Source organism: Myxine glutinosa, chromosome 6 (genome assembly GCF_964187855.1).
Source record: "Myxine glutinosa chromosome 6, kmMyxGlut1.1, whole genome shotgun sequence".
NCBI lineage: Eukaryota > Metazoa > Chordata > Myxini > Myxiniformes > Myxinidae > Myxine > Myxine glutinosa.
The window spans coordinates 188,090,477-188,111,817 of NC_136266.1; the positions used below are offsets into that span (position 1 = coordinate 188,090,477).

General features: G+C 44.1%; 1 protein-coding gene across 3 annotated transcripts in view; it reads right to left on the reverse strand.

Annotated features, from left to right (window-relative positions):
- Positions 1-17,414: 17,414 nt before the first annotated feature.
- The window catches only part of SLC30A6 (solute carrier family 30 member 6), a 60,026-nt gene continuing 56,099 nt past the window's right edge, over positions 17,415-21,341 (reverse strand). For all 3 annotated transcript variants that reach the window (XM_068119079.2, XM_068119078.2, XM_078781001.1), the window contains one exon: positions 17,415-18,481. In XM_068119079.2, coding sequence (XP_067975180.1) covers positions 18,138-18,481 — 344 coding nt within the window. In that variant the 3' untranslated portion in view covers positions 17,415-18,137. The remainder of the gene's footprint in view (positions 18,482-21,341) is intronic.

Below are 21,341 nucleotides of genomic sequence, written 5' to 3' on the forward strand. Positions count from 1 at the left end.
TCAAAACCATCGGAAACATTTACAAAATTAGAATATGAAAAGGAGATTAATTTGAGAAAACCGAAGTTCAAAGTTGGTGATATTGTAAGATTATACAGATGGAAAAGTCATTTTGAGAAAGGTTATACACAAAAATGGACTAATGAATTATTTTAAATCGTTGATGTAATGGATACAGTCCCTTGGACCTACAAATTATATGATATGAATGGGGAAGAAATCTTGGGTTCATTTTACTCACAAGAATTACAAAAAACAAAACTGATAAGCCATTAAACAACAACCATCCATACTTTCATCAACCCCACCCAGATTAGCTAATTTAATTAGTAGTAAAAAAACAAACAAACAAAAAAAACATAAGCAACGCCCACACAGACCCCGCCCACACAGACCCCGCCCACACAGACCACACCCATTATCCCCCACCCCCTTATGCGCCCCCACCCATGACCCTCCACCCCCCTCATCCCACCCACACAAGGGGAGGGGAGGGGTGGGATGAGGGAGGTGGAGGGTCTTTGGCAGGGGGCGCACTTTCCCTTCTTTTTTCCTTTATTCTCTTTTTATAATTAATTATTAAATAATTCTGGACAAAGCAAATAAAACCACATATAAATATTGAAAACATAAAAATCTTTATATTATTAAAACATTTTCTTGAGGTATATACGTAGTGTGTTCAAAAAGTATCCGAGCTTTATTTTTCGTGCGTAAAAAAGAAGAAGCTAGGGAGGCGTTGATTGGTGCACGTATGTAGGCGATCCTAATGCACACGCGTGAATTTTTTCCCACCTGCAGAAGCTGTCATTCGACGGCAGACCGCCGATGAGTGAGGACATGTAAGTGAGCGCCATCGGATTTTCGTTTTTGACAAAATGACGGAAAAACTTGAACAATGCTACTGCATCAAATTTTGTGTTTTTTGGCCTCAGGGATGTTGGATGCTTCCATTGTGATGACTGCAACTTGGTTTCTGGGTTGTACCCATAAACCCAGGACTCATCGCCAGTGATCACTGTGTTGAGGAAGCTGGGATCGCTGTTCACAGTCTCCAACATGTCCTGTGCGATCTCCAAACGGAGTTGCTTCTGCTCAATCGTTAGCAGCTTTGGTACGAACTTCGCTGAGATTCTCCTGAAGCCCAAATCCTCCTTCATAATGGAATGAACGGTGTTGAATCTTGCGGATCGTTTCCACTTGGGAATCGCCAAGCTTTACACAAAATTTGATGCAGTAGCGTTGTTCAAGTTTTTCCGTCATTTTGTCAAAAACGAAAATCCGACAGCGCTCACTTACATGTCCTCACTCATCGGCGGTCTGCCGTCGAATGGCAGGTTCTGCAGGTGGGAAAAAATTCACGCGTGTGCATTAGGATCGCCTACATACGTGCACCAATCAACGCCTCCCTAGCTTCTTTTTTTTTACGCATGAAAAATAAAGGTCGGATACTTTTTGAACACAGTAGTATTCAACTTCTCCCCAGCACAAGCCATCAATTTCTCTCCAGCACAATTCAAATACAGCAGATGTATTCAGGTTTTGGATCTATTTCTGTTAAAGGCAAGAGGGGAGAGAAGCAAGGAGAGGATATGTTATATATGAAGGATATGAGCATTGTGATTATGAATTGATATGAGCATTGTGAATTGAGATATGAGCATTGCGATTACATCAACGATTTTAAATAATGAGCATTATGCACACATACCTCTAAAAGATCAAGCTTTTTGTCAAGATCGTTGAGTTGAAAATTTAGGGTATCACAGGTTGGGAATAAAAAAACACTCTTTGGGATCTCGAAATAATCCCAATCAAAGTTGTGGTCATCGAGGTCGTGATCGTGGTTGTGGTCATCGATCTCAACAGGTGTTTTATTCTGTTTGAAAAAAGAAAGAAAAACATGAGGAGGAATTATTAAAAGACTCGCCGAAACCCGTGGAACATCCACGGAAGGGAGGATGTGGTGTATGGATAGAGTGTACCATTATGGATGGCATAGGGGATTTGCTTGTCCGAGTAAGAGTTAGGAAGAAAGATCAATTTTCACTCGTGCAAAAATGCTACTCACAATTACATCGCCTGTGCGTCGGCCTGTGATTGAGCCAGAGAGTTGGCCTGTGAGTCAACTTCCTTTCCAATGTCTGCAAGAATTGAAATACTGATTGTGAATGTGTAAAATTATATGAAAGAAGAACATGCATATCAATAGACGATGCCATCGAAAAGGAGAGCAGCTGTCAATAGAAAAGGATGTCTGACTTATCAATTTGACATTATTGCACAGGAAATGACAAACAAAGAAACAGTTCATTTCCATCGTGTAATATTACGATGAGAGATCAGCTGATACCTTTATTATGTCCATCAGCATCCATGGCACTTAGGGAAAAAAAACGTGGCATCAGCCAGCCGCAGCCAACTATCACGTACCGTCTCGAAGTCAATGCCATCCTTTTATCTCTTCGCATACAACTCACTGATTTCCACCTTATCGTGAACAGGGTAAAGCCTACTTTGATAATCATGAACGGTGGCAGATGCAGGAGTTGGTGAAACGAAAGGGGGGGGGGGGCTGATCATGACCTACCCGACGCCACATGGCCTATGCCATTTGTTGAGATCATGGCCACAACGGAAACACAACAACTGGATAGGTAGTGCCTAGGCCTACGCATACGTTTCGTCACTCGGCGAAGTACACTTTGTTTTAAGCTTTCAGAAGTTGAAGCCTTGGTATTTATTGCTTCATATGATACTGATGGGCTGCTGATCGGTTTCAGCACGTTGTAATCACAGTATATGGAAGAAATGATGGTAAACCCACCTGATGAGGTCAGCGTACACCGCGATCGACACCGGCACAAATGCATGCTCTGGATTGTCCACTCAGTGGACGGCTTGCTGTCGCCTTCGACTGTCCAATCAGCGGACGGCTTGCTGTCGCCTTCGACTGTCCAATCAGCAGACGGCTCGCTTCGCCTTCGCCCAGCAGATGCCAATACGATGGCGTCATAAGATGGCGTCGTATCGGCCGTTAATCGGATGCTTTTGGGCCCCAAGGTCGGCTAATTCAGATTTTTCGAGTATGTCTATACGTGATAAACAAAGAGCGCGGTTCGCAGATCGTAAATCCATTAGTGCCGTGGGCATCGGGTCACTGGGTGCGGCGTAAAAGGGATAACAAAGTTGAGTCCTTACGTTATTATTATATAGATACATCGTATTGACAATGAATAAATAAATGTCAGCTCCCGTTTATTGGTGCCAGTCAGAGAGATGAATAATGAATTACCAGGACCAGACTCTGATGGTCGTTTTGGACAAGAGACAAAATCTCGTCTGTGTCTTCTTCGAGGTTAATACTACAGACAAAAAAAGAGAAATTACTGCGCTGAAGTAGCCAGACAAAACAACACACACATACACACATATACATACACACATACACACATACATACACACACACACATACACACACACACACACACATACACACATACATACACACACACACACACATCTCGTTTTTTCATTTCTGTTCTTCACAATTCGATCTCTCTCTTTTATTCACACACACACACACACACACACACACACACACACACACACACACACACACACACACACACACACACACACACACAATCTCGTTTTTTCATTTCTGTTCCTCACAATTCGATCTCTCTCTCTTTTATTCACAGATACACACACATACACACGCACACACACGCACACACATCTCGTTTTTTATTTTGTATCATACCTTTCACATGAATCTTCTAAGAACGGTGAAACATTGAATTCATTCTGAGCCCTCCATCTCGGAGGTAGGTTATTCAAACCCGTGTTCAGTTCATTGTGGAACTCTTGAGAAACAACTTGAAATTCTGCCAGGATATTCACAATATTTGAATTGCTGTAATAAAGAGGAAAAATAAATAATTAGTTATATAATTAATCACATACAAAGCTCTCATTAACAGAGTTTAATTCTGAATGAAACTTACCAATGTCCTGGTGAGTATTCTTCATCAGAGGAAAGACTGGAATAAGACAAGCTCATCTTCGTTCGCAATGTTTAAAATTGAACTGAATACTGCTTTTTATAATGAACAAAATGTATTTCGGGGAAGTGAACGGCTTGTCAGCATTTGGGAAACTGAGGGCGTGTGTGTGTGAAAAACAGGAAATAAGACCATGAGGACTTCTGGGAAGTTACCCAAGTGAAACAACGTCATTTCTCAAAAGTGAGCTATTAATTAGAAAAGGTTCGAGTATGGTAGCCTTGGTATATAAATGGAAAACAAAATGAATGTGAAAAATATCAAATAAGTCTTATTGAAAAGGCAACTGGTAAAAAAGTTCACAAAACAAATAAGAGAATTAATTTAAATACCGGTGAGTTGGATGAGATGGTGAAGAGAGTGGTAAGAGAATTAAATTATTTCCCACACATAAACAAATATTTGTTGGATCAATGAAAGAATGGGCAGAGAGTTGATCTCTACGTTCAGAGAGGGTAGACTGGTCATTAGGGGGTAGACTGATCGAGTGATCATAGGGTTAATGATAGAATGATAGAATGACCATAGGGTAGATTGGTAGAATGATCGAATGATCATAGGGTTAATGATAGACTGGGTAGATTGATGATCATAGGGAGAAAAGAGGGCGTCAGAAAAAAGGACAAGATTTTGGGGTGGGAGAGAGGGTATATGGGAAAACCCCATGTAAATAGATGGGATGGTCTAGTGGTCCAGGATCACCATTATTGATCTACTCACCCTGCACTGCCCTCTCTCCACCTTACCCACAGGAATACCTTTGGCTACGGCTTCCCCTTCGCTCCCACCTTTTGTTCATATGTGTGTTGTACCGTCCATCAAACAGTGATGACTCCATCTACATCTCGCTGTCTGATAATATGGACCAACTTCTATCTACCCATCCCAACTCTCTCTTCCTCATATGTGGTGATTTCAATTGTCACCATGCCAGTTGGCTGGGTGTGGGTACCTCTCTCACCAGCCATGGCTCTTCAGCAAAGGACTTCTGCGACTCACTGGGACTGACACAATCTGTCAATTTCCCGACCCGGGTCTCAGTCAACGGAGCATGTTCTCTTCTGGACTTGGTTATGACTAACTTCCCTGAAAATGTCTGCTGCTCTTCTTCTGCTCCAATCGGCTCATCTGATCATGTGCTTGTTAAAGTGGACATCTCTCTGACCATTCTCAGAGAGCCTCCTCAGCGTCGACGAGTCTGGCATTTCACTCAGGCCAACCGGCACGGTCTTCAAGCAGCCATCAATCATCTGGACTGGTCTCCCATCTCTACTGCCTCTGACATCAACTCATCCTGGGAATTCTTCCAAAGTAAATTGCTCTCTCTCATGCACAGATTTATCCCATCTCGTCTTCAGTTGTCATACCCTTCCTCCCGTCCATGGTACACGGAATCTTGTGGTGAGGCTGTTTCCCAGAAACAACTTGCTTTCGTCTCCTGGAAAGCAAATCCAACGGAAGGAAATCTCATTTCCTTTCACAAAGCCCGAAACAAGTGTGTGTCCACCCTCAGGAGAGCCAGGAAACAATATCTCTCCGTTCTCAAGACCGAAGTCTCTTATCTGTCTCCCTATTCCAAATCCTGGTGGCGTCTGGTCAAATCTGTTTCTGGTGTTTGTTCCCCCTCCATCCCCTCCCTCACCTTAAACGGCTACACGCTGACGCCGCACGTGAAAAATCTGAATGCCTCAACTCTGTGTTTGCCTCTAAATCTTGTGTCCCAAACCCATCCCTCTCTATACCCACCGTACCCAGTCGTACCCAGTTGCTCCTGGACTCTGTGTCCTTTCCTCCTGACAAGGTGGAAAAGTTTCTGTCAACCCTCAACTCTGATTCTGCAACTGGACCTGACGGCATCAGCCCACGGGTCCTAAAATCCTGTTCGTCCGCTCTTTCACTCCCTCTCTCTGTTCTCTTCACCCTCTCTTTTGCTCAAGGTCATCTGCCATCAGCTGGGAAATCAGCCAACATCACCGCTTTGCAAAAAAGGTGCAAAAACAGATCCTAGCAACTACAGACCAATCAGCCTTCTCCCAATTATCAGCAAAGTCATGGAATCCATCATTGCTTCGGATATGAAATCTTTCCTCTACTCCAATGGCTTGATCTCTGATCATCAATTTGGTTTCAGACCTGGTCACTCTACGCTGGACATGCTGCTTCTGCTTTCTCAACAATGGATGGAGGTCCTCAATGCCAAACAGGAAATTAGAGTTGTCTCCCTTGACATATCACGTGCCTTCGATACAGTCTGGCACCCCCCTCTGCTCACCAAACTCTCCTCCTTTGTTATCCATGGAAATCCCCATGCATGGCTGGCGGACTTCCTCTCGAGTCATAGTCAACGTGTGGCCCTGAATGGGTTTCTCTCATCTCCTCTTCCTGTTCAGGCTGGAGTTTCCCAAGGTCGTATTCTGGGCCCTGTGCTTTTTCTGGTCTTCATCAATGATCTCTCTGACTCTCTTGAAAATCCTCTCTATCTCTTTGCTGATGAATCTACTCTCTGTCGCTCCATTCCTCATCCCTCAGATCGGCAGTCTGCAGCCTCCTCACTCTCTGCAGACCTGTACAAAATCACAGACTGGGCAAACAAGTTGAACATGTCTTTCAATCCTGATAAATCTCACACTCTTACGATGTCTCTCCGAAAAGACCGATTTGACAACCCTCCCATCCACTTTTTGAATAATCCTCTCCAAGAAGTTCTGTCACTCAAGCTTTTGGGTCTCACAATCTGCCATGATCTTTCCTGGGAAAACCACATTTCAAATATGGCCTGCAAAGCCAGTCGCCGAATGGGCAGTGGGCATCCTCCGTCGTGTGAAGTCCTTCCTTGGCACACATGAGCTCCTCACCACATACAAGGCTTTCATCTGTAGCTCAATGGAATACTGCTCTCCCCTCTGGGCTGGTGCTCCTGCCTCACACCTAGCTCGTCTTCATTGGAATCATTGGAATCTCCCGCGATGAAGCTAACTCCAAGGGCCTTTCACTCACTCACCGCAGGCAGGTTGGTGGTCTTTCCGTCTTCTACCGACTCCTCTCTGGCCTTGCCCCCCCCCCCAGCTCTCTCTGGGCTCTGTCCCCCAAATATTCCTACAGGTCGCACAAGATCTGCCTGCAACCCTCTTATGGTTAAACTGCCAAAATCAAGACTCTCTGCTCACCTTCACTCCTTCATTCCCCTTTTCTCCCTCCTCTGGAACAAACTCCCTCACTCTCTTCAATCCCACTCCACCCTCCAGGTCTTTAAAACAGCTGTTCACCACCATCTTTTATCTTCTCCCATCCAAAACCTTGATCTTTTCTACCCCCGCTAATTTCACCCCAAATCCACTTTTTTGAAGTACCAACTTCTGTGTTGGAAGTCCTTGGTGTCCTTGTGTTTTATACTTCTCCCCCCCCCCCCCCCCGTTCCCACGCCTCCTCCTCCCAAGCCCTCTCCCTCCCACACATCTCCCTGCTCTCAAATGTTGTGTTTGTGTGCTTCCCCTTGTCTCCCCATCTTGTTTTCCGCTCCCTCTTTTTATATATTTTGTTTGTCTGTTTGATTTGTTTGTGAAATAAATGTTAGCTGTTTCACGAGCCTCGATTCTGTATACAAAAAAAAGAAAAGAAAAAATGGCCCAATCACATCTCTCATCCATAAATGGAGTAAAATAACCAATCAGCTCTCACCTAATCAATTATGCCCAGCTGCGGCTAGGATTTTACATTGTGGCGAAAGAAAACTGAATGAGCCAAAAAAAAAAACAAGGTAAGTCCTTTGCTGTTTCAAACCCCACCCTGGTTGTTCTACAGCTGCAGACATTCACAAGTACTACGTACATGAGAATCCCAAAGCTACTCACCCTCTCGGCCACCGGACTGGTTTCATCACTTATTGACGAGTCGTTTTGATTACTGAAACACTTTTCCAAGTTTCTCTATCCAGTAGAGATGTTCCATTACTCAGCATTTTTACATTGTTTTTCCAGCCTGCTGATTTCCCTCCACAAAACAAAAATAATTACCGGAAAACAAAACGAATATATTGGGGAAGTATGGCGGTGGAGAACCGTAACAATATGTATATATATGTATATATATATATATATATATGTATATATATATATTTATATATATATATGTATATATATATATATATGTATATATGTATATATATATATATATATATATATATCTATATATATATATATATATATATATATATATATATATATATATATATATATATATATATATATATATATATATATTTATTTATTTATATATATATATATATATATATATATATATATATATATATATATATATATATATATATATATCGTGCTACGGTTTTGAGATTGTACATATGACATCATTAAAGGTTAAAGGTTTGCTGCCCATAGTTAGTCCACAAGCAACACGTAGGCCCACTTAGAGTATTATTTATGTCATAGTATGTGTAAGAGTAGGCCACTGTCCCTAGTAATATCTGCGTTGTGTAAATAAATGAGCTTAGGTCCCTGTCATCTTTGCGGCCACCCTTCAATTTCACCTATGGGCAAACTCGATCCCGCGCCTCATTTGGCATCCCTCAAGTTTGTTACGCTTTGGCTGCCAGCAGCGTTCGCTGCACTTGGTTTGCTCGAAACTAGTCGGGTAATACGAGGTAGGCCTAAGAAGAGGGAGGAGCGCGAGGGTCGAGGTGTGGCTGCGTCAAGCAGCGCGTCAGAAGGCGATGATGGTAAGGGCTACCAGCGAACCAGGGCTGAGAGGGCATGGCGTGATAGGGCGTGGCAAGACACGTCTAGTAAGTTCCAGAGGGTTCGCTGGGCAGGGCTATATAAGCCTTCACACAAAGGAGAGCGCGGAGAGCTCCTGGCCGCTGCATTCATCTTCTTCGCGGTGCGAGTTGGGGACCGGAAGGAGAGCTGCCTGGACGCCATCCCTGGACGTGCTGACCTGGTCAACTGCAAACCCCGTGTGAGTGTGTCTGAGTGTGAACGGGCCCGTTTGTCCAGGGAATAAGTATAAGACTGTTTAAGGCTGCACTGTGTTTTCTTCTGCTGATTATTGTACAAAGTGTAAATAATTCTTGGTATTCCTTTCTTCCAAATTGGACCGTTTCAGTGATTTCCTCCATTGGGTAAGCGTGGCACGATTAAGAACCGCTCGGATCGGGATCTAGTCCTTGATAACGGCTCGGGTCACGGTTCGCTACCGCTCGGCGTATCCACAAACACCCGTGATTCGGGTGAGGCTTGTCTCCTCGTTTCAGGGTAGCGTTAGTACTTAGGTAATAGCGAATCTGGTCCTACAACCCTATTTAACGCTGCCCGGAAAGGACGTCATAGGCCTCGGGTCCCGTCGGCTAGTCAAAGACAAGAGGTCTAATCCCCCCTTGGTAAGGGGAAAAGGTCGGCGCTGAGATCCGCAACAATATATACCAGGGAGTTGATCAGAAATATCATGTAACTCAGGTGATTTTTCCACTGAATTATATAATTATTTGAAAAGCCCTTTCACTACCAAATTAACATTACTTCCTGAACTTGTTCTGTAAAGTACATTTTTGGGATATGGCATATTACTTTTCAGTTGATATACAGGACAAAAAAAAAAGTGAAGGGTGAGGGAGTTGTAGCAAAGCTGAGGAGTGAGGTGGAGAGGACTGAAGCAATAATGTCAGCAGGTAAGGTTGGATGAAGGTATAAAGTGGATTAAGGTATAAAGAGGTTAACACAAGCAAGTAGACTTTATTTACATTGAGTACACTCAAAAGCCCTTTAGGTTGTGATGCTCCTTGAAGTCCACAGCAGCCTTTAAATGTTGTTTGTTTAACCTGCAGCAGGCCGGATTAACCTTTCACACTCACTGGATTCCTGTCATGAGGCCGATTATTCACGACCTGTCAGCTGGATCAAGTTGCAAAGTGGGAATTGCTTTCAAGAGTTCTTCCTTTCCCCCTCTGAACATTTCATCCCCACCCAGCCCCCATCTAGCACCACACCCACAACAGCTTTGTTCCAAAACTTGTCCATGCTATTGGATAGATAGACATGAAGGGGTCCATGAACCCTCCACCCCCACCTCCCCTCACCAGGGTCTGGTTCAGCAAGGAGAAATGTTAAGCATTCCATCTCCACAATACATAAAAATTGGCAAACTTTTGGCAAAAAATTGTGGTTGGCAAACCACATAAAAATAAAAGAAGATGAATTTTAAATTTGGTCAAAAACGCAATAACTTGAGAGTCACAATGTATGTAAAACCTCTTTCAATAATTGAATAACAGGACAAAGACAAACATTGCTTTGTAACGCAATACATGTTTAAACCTGAACCAGTAACACTGTCACCTCCTCAAGTAGACTGATCTCTCCTTTTTAAACCTGGACCAGTAACACTGTCACCTCCTCAAGTAGACTGATCTCTCCTTTTTAAACCTGTACCAGTAACACCACCACCTCCTCAAGTAGACTGATCTCTCCTTTTTAAACCTGGACCAGTAACACCACCACCTCCTCAAGTAGACTGATCTCTCCTTTTTAAACCTGGACCAGTAACAACACCACCTCCTCAAGTAGACTGATCTCTCCTTTTTAAACCTGGACCAGTAACACCACCACCTCCTCAAGTAGACTGATCTCTCCTTTTTAAACCTGGACCAGTAACACCACCACCTCCTCAAGTAGACTGATCTCTCCTTTTTAAACCTCGACCAGTAACACCACCACCTCCTCAAGTAGACTGATCTCTCCTTTTTAAACCTGGACCAGTAACACCACCACCTCCTCAAGTAGACTGATCTCTCCTTTTTAAACCTGGACCAGTAACACCACCACCTCCTCAAGTAGCCTGATCTCTCCTTTTTAAACCTGGACCAGTAACACCACCACCTCCTCAAGTAGCCTGATCTCTCCTTTTTAAACCTGGACCGATAACACTGCCACCTCCTCAAGTAGCCTGACCTCTCCTTTTTAAACCTGGACCAGTAACACCACCACCTCCTCAAGTAGACTGATCTCTCCTTTTTAAACCTGGACCAGTAACACCACCACCTCCTCAAGTAGCCTGATCTCTCCTTTTTAAACCTGGACCAGTAACACCACCACCTCCTCAAGTAGCCTGATCTCTCCTTTTTAAACCTGGACCGATAACACTGCCACCTCCTCAAGTAGCCTGATCTCTCCTTTTTAAACTTGGACCAGTAACATTGTCACCTCCTCAAGTAGCCTGATCTCTCCTTTTTAAACCTGGACCGATAACACTGCCACCTCCTCAAGTAGCGTGATCTCTCCTTTTTAAACTTGGACCAGTAACATTGTCACCTCCTCAAGTAGACTGATCTCTCCTTTTTAAACCTGAACCAGTACCACCACCTCCTCAAGTAGCCTGATCTCTCCTTTTTAAACTTGGACCAGTAACATTGTCACCTCCTCAAGTAGACTGATCTCTCCTTTGTAAGCTTGGAGCAGTAACAACACCACCTCCTCAAGTAGACTGATCTCTCCTTTTTAAACTTGTGCCAGTAACACTTCCACCGCCTCAAGTAGCCTGATCTCTCCTTTTTAAACCTGGACCAGTAACCCTGCCACATCCTCAAATAGCCTGATCTCTCCTTTGAAAGCTTGGAGCAGTTATACTGCCACCTCCTCAAGTAGCCTGATCTCTCCTTTTTAAACTTGGACCAGTTATACTGCCACCTCCTCAAGTAGCCTGATCTCTCCTTTTTAAACTTGGACCAGTTATACTGCCACCTCCTCAAGTAGCCTGATCTCTCGTTTTTAAACTTGGACCAGTTATACTGCCACCTCCTCAAGTAGCTTGATCTCTCCTTTTTAAACTTGGACCAGTTATACTGCCACCTCCTCAAGTAGCCTGATCTCTCCTTTTTAAACTTGGACCAGTTATACTGCCACCTCCTCAAGTAGCCCGATCTCTCCTTTTTAAACTTGGACCAGTTATACTGCCACCTCCTCAAGTAGCCCGATCTCTCCTTTTTAAACTTGGACCAGTTATACTGCCACCTCCTCAAGTAGCCCGATCTCTCCTTTTTAAACTTGGACCAGTTATACTGCCACCTCCTCAAGTAGCCTGATCTCTCCTTTTTAAACTTGGACCAGTTATACTGCCACCTCCTCAAGTAGCCTGATCTCTCGTTTTTAAACTTGGACCAGTTATACTGCCACCTCCTCAAGTAGCCCGATCTCTCCTTTTTAAACTTGGACCAGTTATACTGCCACCTCCTCAAGTAGCCCGATCTCTCCTTTTTAAACTTGGACCAGTTATACTGCCACCTCCTCAAGTAGCCCGATCTCTCCTTTTTAAACTTGGACCAGTTATACTGCCACCTCCTCAAGTAGCCTGATCTCTCCTTTTTAAACTTGGACCAGTTATACTGCCACCTCCTCAAGTAGCCCGATCTCTCCTTTTTAAACTTGGACCAGTTATACTGCCACCTCCTCAAGTAGCCTGATCTCTCCTTTTTAAACTTGGACCAGTTATACTGCCACCTCCTCAAGTAGCCCGATCTCTCCTTTTTAAACTTGGACCAGTTATACTGCCACCTCGTCAAGTAGCCCGATCTCCTTTTTAAACTTGGACCAGTTATACTGCCACCTCCTCAAGTAGCCCGATCTCTCCTTTTTAAACTTGGACCAGTTATACTGCCACCTCGTCAAGTAGCCCGATCTCCTTTTTAAACTTGGACCAGTGAAACTGCCACCTCCTCAAGTAGCCTGATCTGGTATTGCCATGCTACTTTCAGAGAAAGAAATCTTTATACTTTATCAATCGGCCTTGCTCTGCAATTATTGCAATTTTGCATCCATCTACATATTATGTATGCAAAAAAGCTAACATTAATGACACAAAAGGTCAAACCGACACATAAAACATATAATAAGGGGAGTGGAAGACAAGATGGGGAGAGAGGGGGTAGGACACAAACACAACATTTGAGAGTAGAGACATCGGGAGAACTGTGGGAGGGAGAGGGCTTGAGGGAAGGTGGGAGAGGTTTAAAACACATGGACACTGCAAGGACTTCCAGGAAAGAAGTTGGAATTTCAAACAAGCGTTACGCCAAGGTCCCCCGTCGGTGAAGTGATGCGAGTTGACAAAGTGGAAGACACAAGGCGGCCATCTTGTATTTTGACGTGGCGACCCAATTTTCAATAGCGTTCTCCCTTATGCGTAGATACACCGACACACCAGATTAGAAGTTGGTATTTCGCTTATTTTTCAAGATATTCCACTCACAAGGTTCGGACATACATGGCGGCGGCCATCTTGGATTTTGACGTGGCGACCCAATTTTAAAGTGTTCTTCCTTATGCCGAGATACACCCACACACCAGATTATAAGTTGGTACCTCGCTTATTTTTCAAGATATTTCGCCAAATGTTCAGACATATATATGGTGGCGGCAATCTTGGATTTTGGACGTGACGACCCAATTTTCAATAGAGTTCTTCCTTATGCCGAGATACACCCACACACCAAATTAGAAGTTGGTACTTCGCTTATTTTTCAAGATATTAATCTCAAATCGTTCAGACATACATGGCGGCGGCCATCTTGGATTTTGACGTGGCGACCCAATTTTCAATAGCTTTCTTCCTTGTGCCTTGATACACCCACACACCAGATTAGAAGTTGGTACTTCGCTTTTTTTTCCAAGATATTCAGCTCACATGGTTCAAACATACATGGCATCAGACATACATGGCGGGGGCCATCTTGGATTTTGACGTGGGTTGCACCCACACCCCAAATTCGAATGCGGTCCTTCGCTTACGCACGCACCCAAGCACACACGCCCGCACACACGGACGGACGGGAAAACCATAGTCCCCCTTTCGCTCAGCGGTGCGACAGGGGACAAAAAGTGCATCTGGGGTGAATTAGCAGGGGTAGAAAAGATCAAGGTTTTGGATGGGGGAAGATAAGAGATGGTGGTGAACAGCTGTTTTAAAGACCTGGAGGGAGGAGTGGGATTGAAGGGAGTGGGGGAGTTTGTTCCAGAGGCGGGAGAAAAGGGGAATGTAAGAGTGAAGGTGAGCAGAGAGCCTAGATTTTGGCAGTTTAACCATAAGAGGGTTGCAGGCAGATCTTGTGCGACCTTTCGGAATATTTGGGGGACAGAACACAGAGAGAGCTGGGGGAGCAAGGCCAGAGAGGAGTCGGTAGAAGACAGAAAGACCACCAACCTGCCTGCGGTGAGTGACTGAAAGGCCCTCGGAGGTAGCTTCATCCCGGGAGATTCCAATGATTCTGAAAGCTTTGGTTTCAACAGCGTGAAGCCGAGCTGGATGTGAGGCAGGAGCACCAGCCCAGAGGGGGGGAACAGTATTCCATTGAGCTGCGGATGAAAGCCTTGTATGTGGTGAGGAGCTCAAGTGTGCCAAGGAAGGACTTCGCACGACGGAGGATGCCCAGTCGGCGACTGGCTTTGGCGGCCAGCTTGGAAATGTGGTTTTCCCAAGAAAGATCATGGCAGATAGTGAGACCCAGAAGCTTGAGCGACAGAACTTCTTGGAGAGGATTGTTGAGAAAGTCGATCGGAGGGTTTTCCAGTCGGTCTTTTCGGAGAGACATAGTAAGAGTGTGAGATTTGTCAGGATTGAAAGACATGTTCCACTTGTTTGACCAGTCTGTGATTTTGTCCAGGTCTGCAGAGAGTGAGGAGGCTGCAGACTGCCAATCTGAGGGTTGAGGAATGGAGCGGCAGAGAGTGGAGACATCAGCAAAGAGATAGAGAGGATTTTCCAGAGAGTCGGAGAGATCATTGATGAAGATCAGAAAAAGCACAGGGCCCACAACACTACCTTGGGGAACTCCAGCCAGAACAGGCAGGGGAGATGAGAGAAATCCATTCAGGGCCACACGTTGACTACGACCAGAGAGGATGTCCGCAAGCCAAGCGTGGAGATTTCCATGGATACCATCGGAGAGTTTGGTGAGCAGAGCGGGGTGCCCACATTACCCAATCACCATAATTTTCACCACAATCTCCCTGGATGTTTCATTTTCACCTCTGTCCTCTTTCCTTTCATTTCTCACTTTATATAGACCACTGCACTGGTTTCAAGGGGTGTGATGCTGAAGTTGGATGGCATGATGATTATCTTTTGTACCCTCCTGGCAACTTATCATGATAATCATCCTAATCCTCCTCCTAACTTCTGGTAAGATTGGATAATGTGGGGTTTTTCTATTTTTCGTGGAACGAGGTCTGATACTCGGAATTAGGCTGTCTGTTGGCAGTTGTTTTTTTGGGGGGGAGGGGGGGGGGTATGGGAATGGACAAAAGGCCCAGATTACGCATCCAATCAGAATCAGGTTTTGTTTTAAAGCTTTTTGCAAAGGCTTGAAAACTACTCTTTCCCCAGCTTGTAGTATCAAGCCTATGGTACTTGAGAATTCTCACTGGAGCCTGGATTTTACCCAAAATAGTGTATAAACTGGATAGAATACAACATGGGTGTCTACATCTCATTTTAATACACGACACACAAGTAAAATTGTGAAACCATATATCGTTTTATTTTAAATTCAAATGGAGTGCATTATCAAGACGCTCTCTGTCAGTCTCCTAGAAATTAAACAATTGAGTTTTATTGAGTACAAACAACAACAGGCATTTTAAGGCCATTTTCCCTGCAAGAGCGGAGGTTAGCCTTGCGGTCCCCATGACAATCTTCTCCATTTTGCCCTATTTTCTGCATCTCTCCTTGTTAACCCCCTTGCCCGCATTTCTTCTTCCACCATCTTTAGCCAAGTCTTTCTCGGTCTTCCCCGTCCTCTACTTCCTTCTACATTAACTTCAATCACTCTTCTCAACCAGTCACTTTCATCCTTCCTCAACACATGACCAAACCATCTCAACCTGTTCCTCTTCACAGCATCAATCACAGGCTCTATTCCCATCATCTTTCGCAATTCATCATTTGTCTTCCTCTCTCTCAACGATACTCCGCACATCCATCGAACCATTCGCATTTCCACCCTTTCCAGCCTTCGTTGCTGCTCTACGTTCATTACCCATGTCTCACTCCCATAAATCACAACACTTCTCACACATGCAGCATACACCTTTCCCTTCAGCTTCAACGACACACCCCTCCTCGTCAGCACGCCACTCAGTTCCCGAAACTTCTTCCATGCACATCTCACTCCAGCAACCGTTGCAGAGTCTGATCCACCTTCTCCATTCAGCATGACTCCTAGGTAAGAAAATGTCTTCACACCTTCCAGCTTCACGCCGTCTCCAAGATCCAACTCAACATTTCCTCCATCTGCGGCTCCCTCTGTGCACACCTTACATTTGAATGTAGCTGCCACACTGGTTAATGACCCTCTCAAACCACTACATTTTTGATGAACCCACTCAGCGCCCATTGTACATTGAATTGAATTCACTCCGACACCCTTCCTGCACATAGCACATGGCCACTTCCCAGTTCTTTCCACCTCACCACATGCTTGACCACCTGCCATCACCTTCGTTTTTCCAATATTCACCTTCAGACCTTTTGTCTCCATACATTCCTTCCATTTGTTCATCTTCTCCTTCAGTCCATCCATACTTTCTGCAATCAACACCAGATCATCTGCATACAACTCCCATGGTAAACCCTCCTTTACGTTCCGAGCCAGCACCTCCATCACAGCTACAAATAGTAGTGGACTTAGTACCGACCCCTGATGCACTCCCACCTTCACCTCAAACTCACCACTGTTCCCGTCCTTCATCCTTACAGCTGTGCGCGCTCTTTTGTACAGTGCCATCACTACTCTGATCAACCATTCCTCCACTCCTAACTTCCTCAATGCCCATGTCAATACTTCGTGTGGAACCCTATCGAATGCTTTCTCCAGATCAACAAACCCAAGAAACAACTTCTTCCTCTTCTCCATGTACTTCTCCTGCAACTGCCTCACAATAAAAAGCGCATCTGTCGTTCCTCTTCCTGGCATAAATCCAAACTGCATTTCGTCAATCTTCACTTTCTTCCTTATCCTCCTCTCCAACACCCTTTCCAATACCTTCATTCCATGCTCCAATAACTTTATCGTTCGATACGAGCCACACTCCAGAGGGTCACCTTTCCCCTTGTATAGAATGTTGAGTGCCGGCTTCTTTCTCACCATGGTTGTACTAGTCCGATTCACTTTCCAAAGGGAATGATGTACCATCACCCCAATTGTACCAAAGGAATTCGCTGTGATCAAATTACAAGGAACAGCCCTTACAATTAGCAACATATCCCATGCAATTGCAATCATTAATTCGCTTTAGGGAAGATCAAACTCACACCATGGATGTACACATAAAGAAGAGAAACAATATGTTGACAAAAATAAACCAATTTATTTAACTACTGCAAACATATTTATAACAATTCTCAAGTGATAACATTCAGTTATCCATCTAAACTTATAGCGCTTGAATGTTCACTTACACAAACACACATTGATTATCTAGTCAAACAAGTATATGCGTAGATTATTAAATCTCCAATTCAATCTAATAGGTAAACACTAAAGTGTGCACATGATGTCATCAGCAGGAACAGGAAAAGGTGATGGAACCACAACTTCATACATACTTAAAATTCAAAAGAAAGTTTGCACTGGACCAAAACTATAAAAGGCCATGAGAGGTTCGCCCTTTATGAAGACACGAGGCACTTTCCAAGAACAAGGGTACGTGGGTTAAAAAAGTAAATAAAAAACATCTTTATAGGCCTTGCAAAAATCGCAAATCGAAGTGGTCTCAATAAGAATGTGTTTGTTGTCAGTCTTTAAAGAATGCATTCAATAGAAAACTCACAACATATATGTGATGTTGCACCAAAGAAAAGCACAATCATTTGTACATGAAACACAGCATTGGCACTATTAAGCTTCCCTGTTAACCCAAGAGCTGGTTTTGCTAATCTGTGCAAAAATCCACATCTGGAACTTTCTGATTGTAAATGAACGTTACACCATCTTTGTAACAACCATATATATGTATCTGTTACAGAGAAAAAATAAGTTCCAATCCATATACGTTATTTTTACATGACAAGTCAAGGATGATATGAAGTGTAGACTCCCCTTTGTCCAACAGATGACCCGGAAGGAATGGTATTAAAGCTGGGAATTCTGTGCGGTTCCTGCAAGCCCTGCCGCTGAGGGAGAAATCCTCCCGCATAAGCCCTCGGGGGATGTGGCCGAGGCAAAGCGACGGGGTTTAGACCCAGACCCGGCGTGCCAAAAGAGAATTCTGCTGTAGGATTAACGCTCTTGGTAGGTGTGGACGTCAACGGACTGTGAGAATGGAGAGAGTGGGGCATTGTCACGAGCCAGTCTGATGCAGGAATGTTTCCGGGTGCAAGTCCCCCAGTGTTCAGATTAGGCCTCGACCAATCATCTGACAAAAGTAAAAAATAAAAAGCATTTCACATATTTTATACAATCTAACAAGGGAGAAGGAAGGGGAGATGTATTTGAAACAACCATAACCAATTAAAATCACAATGAGAATTAAATCAGGGTTAAAGTTAGATACATGAACACTTGTGTAGAAAACAATGCAGTTTTAGTCAAATTGATTTGGAAACAAATTTGTCAATTTTAGGAAGAATGTGACGACCTCAGAATAAATAAAATATTTAAATGAGGCAAAATTGTAAAAATCAAACACAATTTTGTGTCTGTATCTGTCTGTCGATTTTTGACCGCGATACGTTCGGTTGTTACTTATCCAATCTCAACCAAGCTGGACAGGAGGACTAATGGTCACACGATGAAGGTTATAGCGAACTGATTTGCCCACCCCCCTCCCCAGGGGGTTTCGCCCCCACCAATGGGGATAGCTTCATCGTGGTGTTTTTCCAAGGACTTTTCAAACAACAAAACTAATGATAATAGCATCAGCCTGCTTCCAATAAATCAGCAAGGTCATGGAATCCAGCATTGCTTCCGATATTAAATCCTTCCTCTTCTCCAATGGGTTGATCTCTGATCATCAATTTGGTTTCAGACCAGGTTACTCTACTCTGGACATGCTCCTTCTGCTGTCTCAACAATGGATGGAGGTCCTCAATGCCAAACGGGAAATCAGAGCCATCTCCCTTGAGATATCCTGTGCCCTCGATACGGTCTGGCACCCGACCCTGCTCACCAAACTCTCCTCTAATGGTATCGATGGAAATCTCCACGCATGGCTTTGCGGACTTCCTCTCCGGTCATAGTCAACGTGTGGCCCTGAATTTAATTCTCTCATCTCCCCTTCCAGTTCAGGCTAGAGTTCCCCAAGTCAGTGTTCTGGGCCCTGTGCTTTTTCTGGTCTTCATCAATGATCTCTCCGACTCTCTGGAAAATCCTCTCTATCTCTTTGCAGATGACACCACCCTCTGCCGCTCCATATCTTGCCTGTCAGAATGGCAGGCAGCAGCCTCCTCACTCTCTGCAGACATGGACAAAATCACAAACTGGTCAAACAAGTGGAACATGTCTTTCAATCCCGACAAATCTCACTCTCACTTTGTTTCGCTGTAAAGACCATCTGGACAATCCTCCCATCTACTTTCTCCACAATCCTCTCCAAGAAGTTCTGACACTCCAATAACCCAACAATTGTGAACCATATTCAGTACGACCAATCGTTTTAGGTCATGCAAAGCTACAGAATAAATTTCAGTTTCTGTAATTTATCATAACTAGGGCATGCCCGTACTATATCTATATCTAAAATTATATCCCCCCCTCTATTTACATGAAATGGTTTGGTCCATGAAATGTTTTGGTCCATTCGCAACGCCAAAGCGAACGGCGAACGCTTTACATGAAATGGTTTGGTGCATGAAATGTTTTGGTCCATTCGCAACGCCAAAGCGAACGGCGAACGGCTTGCGAGTACAGTGACAATCCCCCCGGGGTTTTTATTAGTTTTAAAACATAGTTTAACGCCAACATAGCGCCAACATAGTTTGCAAACGTGAAATAAATGAATACGCTCTCAAATGTGCCATCCGAGGCAGAGTGTGTCCGCCACGTTCGGCACACGCGATAGCTCGCTGCTCTCTGATTGGTTGAATCGTTTTTTGGACATAGCTCGGTAAGTAATTGTCCGATTAATATGAAACCTTGAAAAGGCACATCCTCGGGTCCCCAGCAATATACCTGGCAAGTTTAAAGTATATCGGACCCGTGGTTGTCGAGAAACAGCGGTCACAGACAAACAAACGTACAAACACACAGAGATTACTGGAATTATAGATAGATAATGCCATGTACCAAGTTTCAGTTCAATATGTGAAGGGGTATGGGAAAAAGTCTGGAAAACTGACCCATGTAATATGGGATATTTTCGAAGTCCAAAAAGGGCATGCTGAAAAAGGGACACAACAACAACAACATGCATTTTAAGGCCATTTTCCCTGCTAGAGTGGGGGTTAGCCTTGCGGTCCCCATGACAATCTTCTCCATTTTGCCCTATTTTCTGCATCTCCCCTTGTTAACCCCCTTGCCCGCATTTCTTCTTCCACCATCTTTAGCCAAGTCTTTCTCGGTCTTCCCCGTCCTCTACTTCCTTCTACATTCATTTCCATCTCTTTCTCTCTTAACCAGTCACTTTCAACCTTCCTCAACACATGACCAAACCATCTCAACCTGTTCCTCTTCACAGCATCAATCACAGGCTCTATTCCCATCATCTTTCGCAATTCATCATTGAAAGGGACACAATTGAAAAAGGGACACAATGGAATTTATTTCTTGAAACGGAATTTAGGTTTTTTTTGAAACAGGAAATCACTGGCTCTACATGTCCACGATCTCAAGAGATACATTATTACCCTCGCCAGAGGAGAGGGTATTGCATTTAGGTCCATTTGTTTGTCCGCACAAAACGTGAGTAGGTGTATGAATTACATAAGACCCTTAAGTACCCCAAGACCCTTTAAGACCCCCAAAATCCCAAAGCCCCTTTACAACCCAAAGACCATTAAAAACACCTTAGACCCTTAAAAGACCCAGAAGACCTTAAATACCCAGAAGACCATTGAGGACCCCAAATATCCTTAAAGACCCAAAAGACCCCCAAATATCCCAAAGACCCAAAATAACTTTAAAGACCCCAAAGATCCAAGACCCAAAACACCCTAAGTACCCAAAGGACCCACCCATAAGACACCAAGGACCGAAAAGACCCAGAGGACTAAAAAGACTCCAAATACCCCGAAGACCCAAAATAACCTGAAAGACTCCAAAGATCCAAGACCCAGAGG